Consider the following 17,500-nt stretch of genomic DNA (forward strand, 5'->3'; position numbering starts at 1 on the left):
GCTTTTGAGAAGTTTTTCACTGTGGTCTTTTGTGCTGGGGGTAGAGGTGGGATATGTATATCCAGGGTGATTAGTTTGTGGTCAGATCTCACTAGTGAGGGGTATACTTCCGGTGTGGAGCATTTTGTCCCCATGTTTGTGATGATCAGGTCTAGTATATTATCTCCCCTAGTGGGATAGGTGACTAGTTGTTCCAGTGCATTTGAATTTATGAATTCCAGGAACCTTTGGGCTAGGGTATTAGGGTTAGAATAATGTACCCAATCTATGTTTGGGTAGTTGAAGTCTCCCAGTATGATGGTATTTTGTGATACAATCATATCCTCCAATGTCTTCAGGAAGGCTGAGTGGGGTTCTTGAGATTGGGAGGGTGGTCTGTAACATGCTACCAGTTGTATAGCAGTTTTGCCTATGGTTAGTTGCACCTGTATGGTCTCTGATGCTTCATGTGTTGCTACTAACCTGGAGGTGTGGGTGTCCTTTATGAATATGGACACTCCCCCTCCCTTTGTGGTTCGGCCCGGGTTTTGTGGCCGAAAAGCATGATACGAGGTAAAGCCTGGTAGAGCTGGGGTGCTCTCAGGAGCCTTGAACCAGGTTTCAGTTACTGCACAGATGTCGATGTTCTCCATGCTGAGGAGTGCATCAAGTGCCTGCATCTTGAGATTTAGACTTCTGGCATTGAGCAGCATTACCCTTAGTTTTTTTCCATTTTTGTTTTCTAAGGAGGTGGGTTTGTCTTTTGAGCCTTGCCTAAAAAAGGCACTATGGGGGTGGCAAGAGCCTTAGCCAATATCCGGAAGCCCAGTGGTGACAGGTGTAAGCCATCCCTTGTGAAGTAGCGTGGCTTGTCCAACATATCATCCCAGGCAGACAGACATTGGATCCCCTTAGAATGACACCAGTACTTGAGCCAATTGTTAAAGCTGATCATCTTGTCTTTGTATTGTGGTATCATTCTTGGTGAGGGCAAGATGCTGCTCAGGGTCAGGGTCATACCAGCCTGGGCTACATAATCGGAGAGCTCCTCTATGTCTCTTTTCATGTAGTCCAGGGAGGTACGTCTCAGGTCATTCACACCAGCATGGACAATGACGGAGTCATATTTGTACTTGCTTTGGAGTGACCTGAGTGTGTGTGTTATGTGGCGGATCCTAGCTCCCGATAGACAGCTCACAGTCACCTTCTCCTTGTTCAGCCTGGTCAGTGGGACATCAGTGTGTCTGACTATGGAGTCACCTATTACTAGTGTATCAAGCAAGGTGTTTGGCCTTAAGGGCTGCGATTGGTCGACACACTGATTTATTGAAGTATGTGTTGCATGTGTTTTGTTTTGAGGTGGTGGATTTTTGGATGTCTGCTTTGGGAGCCTCTGTTGTTTTGGTAAGTTTTTTATTAGAGCCTCTGAGTATGTCTTTGTGTTTTTATGTGTTTGGTTTGCAGTTGTGGTAGGTCTATGTGGGACTGGGATTGTTGTGTGTGTGGTTGCCATCTCCTTCTGTCTGGTCATGCCAGTCCTGAGTTGAGAGAGTTCAGCCTCCAGTTTGGCTATATAGTTGTATCTCTCACATGTATTTGTGTTTGTTGGGAGGAGGAGAGGGTTGTCTGTGTACATGAGACAATTGTAGCATTGTCTCAAGATACCCAGATTGACCAGCTGAACTGGAGACGATGCCAGTAATCTACCACTCGACATGCTAGAACTGTATAAGGGAATGCTGTACCTTTAAGGGAAGTGGATATTCACAGGGGTGGTAAGTAGATGTAGTGCTTTACTTAGTACAAGAGTGCTTACTTAGTAGAGAAGTATTGAGAACAAGTGCTAGGCTTATAACACAGTGAGTAGTCTGGTTATACTAAGAGTAGAGCTTCCTTAAGGGAAAATTTGAAGAGCAGACTTGGCGGAGCCAGAAAAAGTTTAACCTTGTTTAACCAGCACTGCGCTATGCGCATGACCGCGCAAAGCCATGCAAACACAGATTTTAAACAGTGAACTACAAAAGAGCTAGAAATGGTCCAAAACAATCAATTATTACAGCTTCTTGTGCTGAGGTCACTTCCCCCAAGGACAGGTAGGCTGCTCAAGGCTCCCCACTCCCCACTTCATTCATGACTATGGAGTATGCTGAGAGTTATTGGCCTTTGGCTTTCAGCTTTGATGATTCAGGTTTTACTCATGTGACCAGATTATTTAAAACACAGCATAATCTACACCAGATCACTGGTTATTGCTGTAGTATACTAATTGTGCACAATGTTAGCACTTGTGCATTTTACCTTTTTGCCTGTTACTTTAGAGGACCTTCATCAGGCTTCAGATTAGACGCCCCCTATGGTTTTGCTGATTACTTTACCCTTCTCCACGATTAATAGTATTGCTTGTGCTTCTGCTTTTGCTTTGGGCTAGTGACATCTCTTATATGACTGCCCTCATTTAGATACAAGTCCATTTACTGTTTTATTTTTCTCTTTAGCCCCACAGTAATCTCTGGTCATATATTTCAGTCTCATTGCTTTGCTGTTTTTCATTACTTTCAATTTTCTGGTATGTCACAATTAATTTATTTAATATTTATTTATTCATAAAGGGAAAGTAAGCTGATTTAATGGACTTTTAGCTTTGACTCAGCAATACAATGAATGAGACAAAAATGTATAGAATACTTTTTTAAAGGATGAACATTTTGTATAAAATGCTATCATAGTATGCATCATAATGGTAAAACGAATATACAGCCATAAAGTATCACAAATGAAAAAGTTTAGCATGTCCCTCGGGTACTATCAAGCATTGTCTCGTAGATACTTCATTCTTAACCTCTACAGTAAATTTAGCAGGTATGGGCAGGTGCAAATATTGTTTGCCAGCTAGTTCCAAATAGCGGCCAAACTAATGGAAACGTTTGGTAACAAAATAGAATATATGCACTGGAACAAGGAAGGAAAACTACAAAAATGGCAAAGATTGGATATCCTTCTATGACTGAAAAGAGAAGAAACACTGATGACACAGCGACAATGGGAGATTTAGTCATTTGTGCATGAGGGAGGAGGTGATGAACTTGGATATCTGCACTAAGATGCCATTTGCCCTTGCCTAAGCTGCAATAATTCATTTGTGATACTGATTATATGATAATATATTAGAGCTGCTTTCTTTTAAAGAACTGAATGTTGAACTATGTCATAGCAGAGGAGGTTGTATTGTAGTGGTCTAACTAAGTGGAATAGGATTCTTTCGGTATTTTTAAGTGGTAGATTTGGGCTTTTAATCTGCATTCCTTCTTGTTAATGGATATGTCATCTGGCTCATTAAAGATCCCAAGTGTTCATTTTATTTTCCTTACAAGTTACAAGTACCCCTTTTGTTGAATTAGGGCAAATATCCCATCATAGTGCCTTTTGCTAATATTTTATTTACCTCAGTATATACCTTCTAAAAGGTCCTTATTTATACTTTGGATTAATTATCCTACTATTTTGTGCAAGCTCTACATGTTTCAGTAAGACTGGTTATGTATTTCTCATCTGATCTTCCCTTCAACAGTTGCTGCAGCTGTCATAAAAGGCAGGGTTCCTGGTAGTATAATAAAAGGGCTACAACTGGGAGTTGTTGTTGTATCAAGATACATATTTTAATTGCCTCCCATGTTCCTTCATGTTTTCTTTTGAATTGGTTTTATCCCTGTTTTGTGTATCTGTGATTCATTGCTAACTTTAGATTACACAAGATATAGTTAACTTTAAGAAGACTAAGCAATCACTGTGCAGTGACACTTTCACTTACGTAGTAGATTAAGACCCATATATGTATATGGCCTATGATCAGCTGAAGTTTTATAACATGGTTTCCTGTTCAACCAAGTGGAAGTAATTTAAATAGGCCACCTTTTGTATCTTGGTTTATTTACCCCATGGTTAATCTCATAATTTACTGGATCTTTCAGAGTCAGCTTTACAAATTCTGTTTTTTAGTGTTTACATTACATTTTTAAAATATATGGAAAAGATCAGCTATCTGATTTACCTGTTTAGTAAGGTCATAGGATAACTTTGCTGATTCTCCAATAAAATGTGCCAGATTTCTGAAATCTCTAAAATTTCCTGTTCCAAGTACCCTTTACCAGAACAACACCTCATGTGTTTCTACTTGCTGTCTACATTTGTTTTGCTTGCAGCACTTAGAGACGACTAGGATATAGCAGTAAGGAAATAACCATGTTAGTAGATAAACCTTAATTCAATAAATTAATATTATTAGAGTACACTCTGCCAAAAGTAGAATTTGATGCCTGAGAATACTGCATGCATACATTTGCAAACGTTACTCTGCCCTTTAATCTAGAACAGTAGTAGTCTCAGAGACAGATTATAAAACTTGAGGGGTTAGGATTTGGGCACACAACACAAAAAACCACCAACCCCACTTAAAACACAGATTTCATCTTTTATAATAATCGGTATTGGCTGGCTGTGTTCCTAGCTGATAAAACATAGGTTTTTATCTTTTATAATAATCACTATTGGCTGGCTGTGTTCCTGGCAGATAAAACACAGATTTTATCCTTTATATAATATGCACTATTAGATGACTGTGTTCCTGGATGATGAGTTGTATGTGCTTCTGTTCAGCAAAGCATAAATGTATATTTATATGTAATAAGGAGTTTGCATCTTGAACTATGTGAGGATTTTTGTTGCATTGTCTCCGGTGGCTGGGATACTGCATACACACAATTGAGGGTTGAATGTACAGAACTTTGGCTGTGAAAACTTTGAAGACAGCAAGGATATAGGTATAGGATACCTAGGTACTTGTAAGAAAAAGTTGCCAAATTAACTTCATCCTTCACCAAACCATGTCTACTAACAGGTCTGTATATAGTCTTTCCCTCATTATTTACTTCAGGAAACACATGGCTCAAAAGATGATCTTGGCAGACTCAGCACACAAAGTGTTTACTTTATCGGGAATAGTCAAATGACTGTTTTGAATCATTTCATCTTTGACAATGATTTGTTCTGTTCTGCAGACTGCATACTTTGAAAGTTATGATAGAATTACTAGCAATGTTTTCATTTGCAGTGCTAATGACCAGTTTCTCCCTCTGAACATACTTACTCAAGGTAGCATTGCAAAACTGCATTTTCTATGCTATCATGATAAATAAAAAAAAAAATAAAAAATACAAAGAAATCGGTTCAATTATTCAGATAATGGTTAAAAGAATCTAACATTTCTTCAGTGCTTGATCAAATAAACAGTGAATCATTAATACAGTGTATACAACTTTCAGGAAACTAAACAAACAAAAAAAAAAACAGAATAGAATTATAAAAATAAAACATAGCAGCTCCACTTTAGCCTCTTGAATTTGTTACCAAACACATAATATGAAATAATCATATAAAACTCTCTCTCTCTCTCTTTATCTCTCTGTATCTCCTTCTCTATTAAATAATTGCAATAATACAGAATATACTTTAACCAAAGTAAACTAAAATAAAGTGGAAAAAGCAATTTATAAAATGTGAATGTTTGTTGTTCTTAGAAAGTCATTAAAAATAACTATATAGTCTCTCACTTTGAGAATGCAATTGTTTTTCTTTTGAGCCTGTCAAGATAACAATAGGATTTAGCTGGAGATCTGCTGCATCCACATAAACTCTTAGAACTTACAAATTTTATTCTAATTGAAGTATGCTCAGTATTCAAGAACTTTCCATGTCAGCAGAAGGGACAGAGATTTTTTTAATATTCATCTTATTAAAATAGTCAATAATTTTATAGCCAGTTTCTGTAAGGTCTAAAGTAACTTCTTAAAATAATTTCTATCTACTACAAAGTGGAATATTTTCCTGCTGTAAATACTTGCATCCATCAAAGGCAACCCTTCTTTTATGTGAGCCTGCATTGCGTGGATTCCAGCATCATTACTGAGACTATAACCAACACTCTATGAGAAATATTATAAAATGTGTTCTTACTTTGTCTAGTCCCAGGTCTCAGTCCCACAGCATGTTTGGACATGCTTTGTATGAACTGAACTAGACAGTTTAAACATACTGTGTTTTTTCAAATGAAAGAACACAGAAAATGTCATTAAATATAACCCCTTAATTTATTTTCTTGATTAATAGCCCAAGAGAAGGTAATGAAGCAACAACACTGACTTGCTTTGTAGGTATAAGACTAAAGCCCATTTTAGGACTTTTAGGTCTCTACTTCAATTAATACCCAGGACGAATAGTTAAAAGTTTTTAACATACTGTAAGAAGCAGATGGACTGATGGAATGGAAGTGAACTTTGCATGACAATGGCTATAAGGAAGAGTTTGCAATTTATTATTGTTCTCTGCCGACAGTGCTGGTGGAGGGTTGAGATTTTTGTTCTTCAATAGAGGTTCTTTTGATTGTTGGGAAACAGACGAATGATCCTTGCTGATTCTTCACTGAAAAACATTGGATGTCATTAAACCAAAATAATTTATTGTGATTTGATTAGAAGACACAATTTCAGTTGTAAACTGATTGCATTTACCATCACTCAAGTCAGTTTTAATATAACTGTTATTTTTATAATCAGTAACTTTTTATTTTGTATTTTCTTAAAGCACCATTTTCATTGCAAATGTTGTAGGGAGTCTTTTTGCCAAGTAAAATTTGAAATGTCAAAGATGAAAGCAACTCACCTGTCATGACAGATCTATTTTGTTTTACTTAATGTATTTTTCTTTTGTGTTTTCTTTTTAATTGAGCCATAGGTGATTGTGTTTGCATTTCTTATTTAACAGTTTAAACACAGTCATAAAGGACAATGCAATCATATACTAGGGCATATGTTGTTCTACTAGTAAGAGACCATAACAGCATTTCCAACAGAGTCTTTTTTTCACTTACAAGGCTCCACAGAGGTCTTTCCAACCATACCCTATGCTCTGTGCCAAGAAAACCATACTCCTTTTGAAGTAATAAAAAATAAAATTAAATTATGGTCTTTATTTTGGTAAATTGGGTACTAAGCTCTTCTGCCTTCTCAACACAAAACATTTTATATATATGTTGTGTATGTGTACTTCCCTGGTGGCAATCTGTCTACACAGATTTTTAAAGTGTGGACAATGAGGGTGTTTTCTCTAAGTGTGAGGCAGCTGTTATACTACCTGCAATAATATTTATCAAGCCATTACATTTCACTTTGCTTACTTTTGCACTTGTTATTGATTTTATTATTAATTTTTGTTTTCCTGCACAAACTTCATTGCATTTGTCATACGTCACATTTCTTTCAATGTTGTTTGGCATTTGATATCATGACTGATTAACAATAAATTTGTTTGATTTCTTGCAGATTTCTTGGCACATCCTTGGGCCCAATTCTAGAGAAGTTCTGTCATATTCGAACCCTGATATTGGTGACCCTGTTAATGGATCATTTAAATTCCAAGATGGAGAAGGTGGTTTCAGAACAATTGATCTCAACATTTATCCACATGATGAAGTTGAAGTGCAAGAGACCTTCATTATAACATTAGATATACTTTCTGGAGAGTCAGAAGTTGATCCCAAAGCAAAGAATATCTCACTAACAGTAAGTTTGATTTCCATTATACTAGTTCAGGACTGTTTATATTTGGTACAATTTTATGTATTTACCTTTGTTAAAATATTAACAAAATCAATTAATTAAATATTAATTAAATTAAAAATAAATGGTTTACCCAGTACTAAAAAGTATGTTCTTCATTTGGTATATATTTAACTCAGAGAGAAATTCCTCCTATGGCTGCTTTTATTATATGGAGACATTTCCGGAGATTCAGTAAGAACCCCAGTGTTCATGTTAAGGACTTCAGTTAAGAGACCCTGTTTCCACTATGCAGTACTAATGTATTCGGACACACATTAGCTGTAATGAGAAAATACCTCATTATTGACTAATATGCATGTCCCTGATAACGATTGCAAGTGCAGACTAGTACTTTCCTGTGGTAGTTAACAGTGGCAGCTGATGCATTGGGGTACAACAGAAACCCCCAATTCACTCTCTCACACACACACACACACACACACACACACACACACACACACACACACACACACACACACACACACACACCACATGCACTATAACTCCCTCTGTATTGTCAGAATATCTTCATTGTCTCCTTTTTCTTACCCTGGTAAAATCGAGGGTGAGTGATTGCAGTCAGCAATTAATACCAGACATCAGAGTTTCAGACTTCATATATTTCCGTAAATCCATGGTAGTGCACAAGCTGTTACAGTAGTGACCTTCTAAGTTTGTAGGGGGAGTAATTCAAATCTTTCCATGACTTTGTTTCACCATTAAGGCTTTGTCTTGATTTATTGTACTACAAGGTTGAGAGTATGCTTAATAATCCTTGTCCCTCTTCCTTGTAAGTGGCAAGTTGTTGTACATATCGATTCCATTATATGTTGAAAAAAAAACTGCTGTACTAATGTATCGGTTCATTAGTGCAAAAGGTTAACGATGACGTTTCCTTTGGTAAGATGTGAGGATTTAAGCCTCTTCCCTTTTCATAGCCTACATTTTAAAAAAAATCATATTTTTTGTTTTTGCAAGACTTTCCTGTTGTCTGTTGGTGACACAGAGATTGGTGATGCAGAGGACTAATAACCTGTGTGTTGGACACTAGGTTTGATTCCCTTTTAGTGCCTTTATGGTACACTGCTTATAGTATCCCTGCTGTCTAGTGGTTCCATACACCATGTTTTTTTTAACTCTTTAAAAATGTGTTATGGAAACAACACCTCTAGCAGCCTACATATATCTTGCATTCTAGAGCATTTTTTGAAAAATAAAATTAAAAAGCATAAGGTCAACAAATGGAAATATTTTGGGAACAGTAAAAGCTATTAAACTACACAAATAGCAATGTTATCAGTAGGAAGTATTCTTGACAATGATAATAGTCAGTGCACTCATAGTCTTTCCTTAAATACTGCAATATAGAATAATGCACACAACTACCAAATTATAGTTTTTGTTAAACATTTCACAAACATATTGTCATATCTTGTAAAATATACTATATAGACATATAGTTTTAGAACATTTGTGTTAACTAGACATAAGATTTCACATGACAACAAGAAAATCTTCTATGAATGCATGTTTATTGAGATGCCACTGTGGTGCAGTGGTTAGCATTGTCGCCTCACAGCAAGAGGTTCTCCCGTTCAATCCTCGGCTGGGGTGCCTTCTGTTTGGAGTCAGCATGTCCTCCCTGTGGTTGCGTGGGTTTCTTCTGGGTACTCCAGTTTCCTCCCAAAGACATGCTGCAGGTGGATTGGACACTCTAAATTAGCCCTAGGTGTGAGTGTGTGTGTGCCTTCTGTGGAAGGTTGGGCGCCAGGCTGGCAAATCGACACTGTAAAACTCCACTGCCAGTATGAAGCCATTTGCCAGATAGAAGTCTATAATGGCTTCTTATTCTTTGTTTCTGTTGCTCCACCCATCTGGACCTAGGCAGTCCTCATATCCTGTTTTGCCTGTCCTGTTTTGTCAAGACTACATAGGTCACCCATTATCGACACCAACTTAAGTTGTCCTACTTTATCTAGTTGGCTGTACAGCTTCAACCCGAATTAACGTTTTTCTTCACCACCACTACCTGCTGTATGGCATAGGCTGCGATTATAAATACTGCCTTACCCCTTCACTGGAGCCTGAACACAATGTGTCCATCACCAAGTCTGATGATATCCCTCACTGTCTTCACAAGACTCTCCTTCACCACCACTACCTGCTGTATGGCATAGGCTGCGATTATAAATACTGCCTTACCCCTTCACTGGAGCCTGAACACAGTGTGTATCACCAAGTCTGATGATATCCCTCACTGTCTTCACAAGACTCTCCTTCACCACACTTCACACACCATTTCTATTCTGTCCTCCTTCTGAGTAGTAGACACTGGATCCCAAGCCAAGTAGCTTTGCTGCTCTGCCCTATGACATATTGTAAACCACAGTGGATGGCTAAAGCAGTTGCTCTACACTAGTCTGCTACCAGTAAGCACCACATAGAGTCTGAGCTGTTACCCACAAGCAAACTATGCTTGTGTACCACTTCTGGGTTTTGCTATCTTTACTATATGCTTCCTCTTCGGCCCTTGTTCTGTTGCTATTGTAGTGAATTTGTGTGTTGTAACAAACTCTAGCTGTGTACTACTCTTAGGCTAAAGCATATTAGGTAAGTTTTTCCCATTAGATTTAACTAATTGCTGAGTCAGTATCAGCATATCATCATATCATCTACTATATCTCCACAGCATTGGTTCACTATTTAATGCCTGCCTTCTGTAATTTGACCCACCAGGCAAACATGGATGCCCAGTCTACCGCCATTCCTTCTGTTGCCAGCCTCATTGCACTTGGTATTCCGAGGTGGACTAGGGATGTATAAACTCACTAATAAACAATTACTTCTGGACCAGCATGATATGACTTGTGAGACATACAGTGCTATAACCTGAGGGCTACTCTCTCACATAAATAGCTGGCCAGTAAGTAACACAAACTTACCCATACTTCTAAAGCATCATACTAAACCAACATATATAGAGACTGTAAAAAATCTTTCCTTAAGCCTCCATAATTCAGGACAGAAAAAACTCAGCAGCAGTCCACTAACACAAGCCACCATAATCACATAACAACGTGATGCTGCAGACTGCAAACGTTCAATGGCCACTTAATCTGTATGTCCAAGTAGACATGTAGTACTAGTTGGTGACTCTGTTGTCCTACATACTAATATCACATTCCTAGGGTGGAGAAAAAGAGAAGGTGGCAATTAACTGCCTTCTTAATGCCAGGATGTCTGATGTCATCAGGAACCTATGATCCTCCCAATCAGACATGTATAAGTATGAGCTGGAGGTGGCTCTTGCAGGTGTCAGTGACCTGAGGTGCTCAGCCAAAAGGGATTAGCAAAGAGACATAGTGGAAGAAACATGCTATGTATACATTAAATGCAGGTATGATTCTGGTCCTGACTTGAATCCTACACTCAAGCAGAGTGATGTCCATATACCAAAATACAATCCAAAAGAAAAAAGATAGGATTTTAGTTAATTGGCTTATTTTTGTAACTGATGAAATGAAGGCAGCCTGCTACTCTCATGCTGGGGTCAGCTATTCTTCTTTTATCTCCGATTGCATTCATATACTAAAAAGAAAATGATTGTCTTTAATAACTGACAACTATCTGAGCTCGGAGGATTCAATATGTGCCTGCTAGGGATGAAATGATCAACATGCCTGCCTTCTTTGACAGGTATGGCCAGCACCTTTTATTCATGTATTCCACATCCTGACAAAGCACTTTCTGCCCTCATGATGACAATTTTTTAGGTAAAGCCTACCTTTTGGAGACTCAAACAAAAAGACTTAAGTAAATTTCCAATCCAAACCACGAGGATTATTATGCTCAGTGCCAGAAGTCGTAACAATAAAGTGATGGATCCAGTAACTCGAACAGATCCATATTTGTGCTGTAACAGAAACTTGGTTTCAGTATAAAGACATTACTTCTGCTTTATCAGGTTTCAGTGAAAGGATATCAGTATTCGTCAATACAAAACATTCTCTAGACACATTCATCATGATACACAAATAGAACTTAGTGAATTTAAAATTACACTAAAAAAGACAGATTATCAATTCATATCTTGTTTTATTTTTATTTCTCCAAATGTTTTGGATTTCTAATAACAGTAACGTGAATAGATTCCATTCCTAAGTGCAAAATTCCTACCTCTGTGTAGCCCCAGCTGTCACTTTTGCCAAAGAAGTTTATTCCCAGCTTACAAATAGCGCAAGTGGTCCCAGTCAGTAACAAATAGATTAGGGGATGAAAATAATCTTTCTTTCTGAAATGCCAGTTGTGTCTTTTGGCTTTTCCCGGTTAGGGGTCACCACAGAGGAACTCCTGTCCGCTAATGATTGGCAGTAGATTTTTACGTGGTGAGTTGCCGGCCCTGATGCACAACCTTCAATGAAGGTACGCCCATTAATGCATGTCTCCACACAGAAGACGCTCTAGCTGAGAATCGAACAGGACAAAGTCTTACAGTGAGGCGACAACGCTACCGCAGCATCACCACCGCCGTCTTTCTGAAATGCCAGTGCTAATAAGTTTTATAATAAAAAAAAAAATTAAAAATTAACTAAGGCTTATAATAAATTAGTAAAAATCTACCTTCATTAAAACTGTATCAAAAAGATCAGCAAAATTCAGAAACTTAACAATAGGATGATCAAAGCAGAATATAAATTAATTTTAGCATCCAAAACGAAAGATAATCATAAATAATTCTTTCACTACATCAGACAATTAAGATTTAATACACAGCAGTGGTCTGAAGACTGAATGTACTTGCAGATAAATTTATGCCAAATTCTCACCAGAAGCAATCAATGAATTTCTATGTATACAAGAATGCCTTCTTCCCTCATTACAGAACATGATATAACTGCATTCTCTAAAGCTAAAAATTTCACATCTGAGGCCCTACAATATACTTGGTTGGTTAACCAACAGCATCAAAGACGAGCCGCTTGAACCTCACTTTTGCATGTGGTTGGAATGTTATCTCATTTATTACTTTTTTCTACCCATAGCTCCTTTCCCTAACTTTTTTGACAGGCATGCTCTCTTTTTCACAGGTATTCTTTCAAATAATTCATCCATCCACCTCTTGGCTGAATGTCCTTGTGTCCTCTTGCCTTGTTCCTTTCTCTCCCTAATATGCAGTACCCAACTGTCTTCTGCTTTTCTGCACATGTGCATACACTGCCATGATTTGTTCTCCTTGATCTTCTCTATAACTGGGGCTATCTGGGCTTCTGATCTACTATCCACATTTCTTCACTTCCCTCACACTGTGGATCCAGCTGCCTATTTCATACACTTCATCTCCATAACCTCAAGCTTCCTTACCTGCTCTACCTTCACCGGCCATGTTTTTTTGTGCCATACAGAAATACTGGTCATACTCCTGTTTTGTACTCCTTAATTTTCAATTTCTTTGGCATTGTTCTGTCACACATTACTACTGACTATTTTTGCAAGTTGGCTGTAGCACCGCTGATTCTGTATTTGGCCTCCACGTTCAGACTTTCCTTCTCCTTAATCATGCCTTCCAGATATTTGAAGCTGTTAACCTGTTGTGTTGTTTCCCTTGTGTCTCAGGTTTAAGCTTCCTCTGAGTTCCACCATTTACTGCCATGGCCATTGTCTTGTCAGTACTCAGTTTCCTCCCACATTTCTTACAGTTTTATACTCCAGTCCTCTATTATTTGCTGAAATTCCTGCTTAGAGGTTGTTTGTTAATGGCACATCACCTATGTACAGCAGTTTTGTTTATCTGTCTTCCTTTGAGTTGTTTGCTGATATAGTCAATCACCAGTATGAACAGCTGTAGATGCAGAGATGAGCCCTGATGCATGCCCACTCCCACTATGAACATCTCAGTAAATCTGAGCACTGTTCATACTTTTGACCTTGGGTCCTTCTACATAACCTGCCCTAATTTTACCAATTTTTTCCTGGACTTCAGACCATCACAGGATTGCACAAATCAGAGTTCTTAGAACCTTGTTATGTGCTTTCTTAAGGTTAAGGAATTCCCAGTTGGACTCATTCCTCTTGTCCAGCTTCTTTTTCTTCAGTATCCATCTCACTGCAAGGCAAGTACTGAATTAGTTTTACTGTTTCATGATAAGAATTGAACTGCTCATCTTCCATCTTACTTTCTATTACTCCTCTGCATATTAATTTATTAAAATCCTCTCCAGTGCTTTCATGCTGTGTGACAGTTTAATACCTCTGTACTGCCTGTGAATATCCACTTAATTCTTGTACACTGTCACTGGAATGCTTATTATCCAGTCATCTGAGATATAACTCTCTCTTTAAATGCTGTGATGAGTACCCACAAAAGTAATTTCTCCCTCAATTACCCAAATCATGATTATATCTGTAGTGGCTTTTAATAAGCCTGACACTTTCAATATGTTCATCTTCCTTAGTGCACTTTGAACTTTTAGGGTGAGTTCTCCTTCCTCTTTTAATGTAGGCCATGAATGCAGCCGTACAGCTTCTGTGCAGTTTTATTCATTCAAATGCTTCTTTAGGTATAGTCCTTCCATCTTTCCCTGATGTCCTCTGGGCTGGTGAAGAAACTGTTGCTGTCATCCCTTATTAATGGCTTCTGCTACCACTCTATAAAGGGTGCCTCATCTCAGATCCCTAGAACTACAGTCCAATCAGCATCAGAAGCTTAATTTGCAAAGCTGTTTCACATATTACATCTGATTATTTAATCTCCAATATAAATAAAATTTTACCCTGCAACAATATTATTTTGTCAAAGGGAGATTGTCAACTTAATTTAGTAAACATCTTTGAGAAAGTCATTGAAGTTCAAGATAGCAAATGAGCAGTTTGTTCTGCATACCTGGGGCAGGCCAAGGCCTTTGACACTATCTGCCAGGTGGAATTGTAAGAAACATTAAAGTTTATAGATCTAGACCCTTACATTGTAAGATAGATCGCAAACTGGCTGACAGATAGAACCAGCATAGTAAGAGTTGCAGTTGCCACTTCATAAGCAAAAAGTGACATGTGGCAGTTCTCAGGGCTCAGTATTGGGACCCCTTCTGCTCAATGTCTGCTTCTTAGATCTCCCAACCACTAACCCAGATATATAACTAACTAACTCTGACAATGACCGCAAGCCAGGTATTGTTCACACTGCATCCAATACTATGTTAGTACTACAAGAACTAAAGCATATAGATCAGTGGTGTATTTGAAACAAACTTGTGGTAAATCCAAAAAAGTGTTTACTTTATCACTTCTGGTTAAGAAATCTTGAAAGCAGCTTACAGGAGAGAGAGTTCTCTACCCCAGACTTACTCAGTCATCAGAGACCAGCAGTAGTTAGGAAATACTTCCATCTAGCCCAACTGATAAGTAAAGGAATCTCATCCAGGGGGAAAGTGGTTATCCTTCCTGTATACAGTGCCCTGATCAGCCTGATTATAGAATATAATACCTTTTCAATATACACCTAACCAAATATATCACACAACAAGAAAGACCCCTGAGGTTCCTGTCTAAAAAGATCACTGGAATAAAGACCATCAGCTACTAAGACAAGCTTTAAACTCTGTCTCAGTATTCTGTTTCTTACAGACTTATGCACAGTGTTTCTATGTCTAGCATTCCATGTTGTTATGGACACAAATATCCTTGATTTCCTATACCTCCCCAAAACAAATGGCGTCACAAACAAAAGATTTGAATCTCCATTAACAAATAAATAAGACACAGTGGAGGAACCAATTTATTACTCTGATTTCCCTATCTTTGGAATAATCGTATATCACATATAAATCAGAGTGATACCATGACATCTTTAGGCAAACCTTGATAAATGGATGGTGCTGATAAATGCACCTTGGGCTTAACTTGTTTTGCCCTTTTGAAGGAAGGCAGTGCCCTATGGAGGGTAGGTTTTGTCAAGTTGATCATGATCCATGGACTGTCGCTGCCTTGTAAACTCTATGAATCTATGAAATATGGATGTTTGTATATTAACTTTTATGTTACAGAGCTTTAGTGCATTTACATACAGTGTACCATTGAGTGATATTACAGATTAGGAATAAATTAACAAATGCCCATATTTCCTGACACTTCTTAATTAAATGATGTAAATTTCTCCCAATGTGCAATAAAATATCCATACCTAGCTATTAAACAAACATATATTTATAGCTCTGTATTTGTAAAAACAAAATATATTGCTGGTACATATGTACATAAATCCAACAGCAATTTAAGTGTATGCAAACTTGCCTACACAAAGGAGGGAAGGTTGATAAACAATTGCAGTAAAAGTGATTGTGAGGCAGCAAAATAATTCTGTAAGCAGTATAGATGTTAGAATCCCCTAAAATTCAGTCAAAATGTTTATAAAATACTGATGGTTGCATATATCGAGTAAATGTTGTCTGCCTGTAGGGAGGGAATCTGATTCAGAGAGTCCTGATGAGCAAACCTCAAGAGATCATTATGAATCAGTCTCATAGGGTATTACAATCTCACCAGTTCTGTACCTCTTCAATGATTTTCACAGTGTATCGTGTTAATTAAATGTAAGAGCAGCACCATTTTACTCCTGAGGAGAAAAAATTTTATTATTTTTTGAAGACAAAAGTGTGATACCGAACTTAGCAAATGCTGCTATTATATGTAATGTTTTATCATGCAAGTCTGTGTATGTAGATGCAGTGGTCAGCAAGAATATTTCCCCAACCACATGACCCTGCATAGTACAATGAAAACATCTTGGTAAACTGTATTTTTCTCATGTGTGTAAGATTATGCTTTTGCAGCTGTAGAACAACAAATAGGTAACATCTAAGATGGATGTGTACATAAATCTCAAAAGGGTGCAAAGGGTACAACTTGACCATCGATGAAGTTAATAGTGCACAAGACTGCATACACATTTATGCTATAGTTTTCATGTTTAAAATAAATTAGAGGTAAGCCAGCTTCATTGGCAAAAATGGAAAAAGCCCTAACCTATGAACCTATGACCTATGAACCAAATTATCTGGATTTGACAAGCAGTCCAAGCACTGGAGGAGCTGGCACACAGTAAATTAGAGGAGGTGTATTAATTATTGATTCACCCACCTTCTGTGGAGGGGTCAGGGTTGTTTTTTTTTTGTTTTTTTTTTTGAGAAGGCTATGACAAATGTGTTTGTTGTAGTGGCATGATATATATCACTGGAGATTGCATGGGTAAATGCATGCACGTGCTCTGTGAGGTAAATTGTTACTTTTTTACTTTAATCAAGTTATGGCAAGGAGAGGAACTTAGGTGCATAACTAAAAAGACTGGCTTCTTGTAGCAAATGATGGCAGTGCTCTTGGCACTCAACTTTAAACTATTAGGGGAATGAATGCGCCAGAGATCTCTCACACCTGGGGGACTTATATGGGTCAAAAGGCAGCTAAGCAAGGAGGTTAATGGTTATGTTCCAGGTAGGGCACCAAAAAGATGCATGTGAAGTTGATACTTACATTTCAAATATAGAATATATGCATAGAAGATATTCTGCCTGTGTAAGACTGTGGAAAAGGGTCAGAGAGCAGAAGAGAATGTAGTACACATATATGAAACCGGTTACATCCCAAACTGTTAGTATTTGGTCGTAACTCATTTTAACATAACAGATACAAAGTGTTGTTACTTCTATTCTTTATTCTTGGGGGAAAATGATGTAGTTATTCAACTTGCAGTTTAGATTATGGCCACCTTTTTTAAGGCAGCATTCATGGTGAATTGTTGCTTCAGATGAGAGTTTTGCAGTGTGTTATTCCTGACATAATTTCATAGTCACATATGTAAGTGAAGCTCAATGGCCACT

At 37.7% G+C, this 17,500-nt stretch overlaps 1 protein-coding gene across 1 annotated transcript in view; it reads left to right on the forward strand.

Moving 5' to 3' along the window:
- The window catches only part of ADGRV1 (adhesion G protein-coupled receptor V1), a 3,979,741-nt gene that overhangs the window by 1,746,293 nt on the left and 2,215,948 nt on the right, over positions 1–17,500 (forward strand). Inside the window, exon 68 of the mRNA XM_044064182.1 lies at positions 7,353–7,592. Within this exon, the coding sequence (XP_043920117.1) occupies positions 7,353–7,592 (240 nt within the window). The remainder of the gene's footprint in view (positions 1–7,352; positions 7,593–17,500) is intronic.

This window comes from Protopterus annectens, chromosome 2.part2 (genome assembly GCF_019279795.1).
Source record: "Protopterus annectens isolate FY-2018-M chromosome 2.part2, PAN1.0, whole genome shotgun sequence".
Classification (NCBI taxonomy): domain Eukaryota; kingdom Metazoa; phylum Chordata; order Ceratodontiformes; family Protopteridae; genus Protopterus; species Protopterus annectens.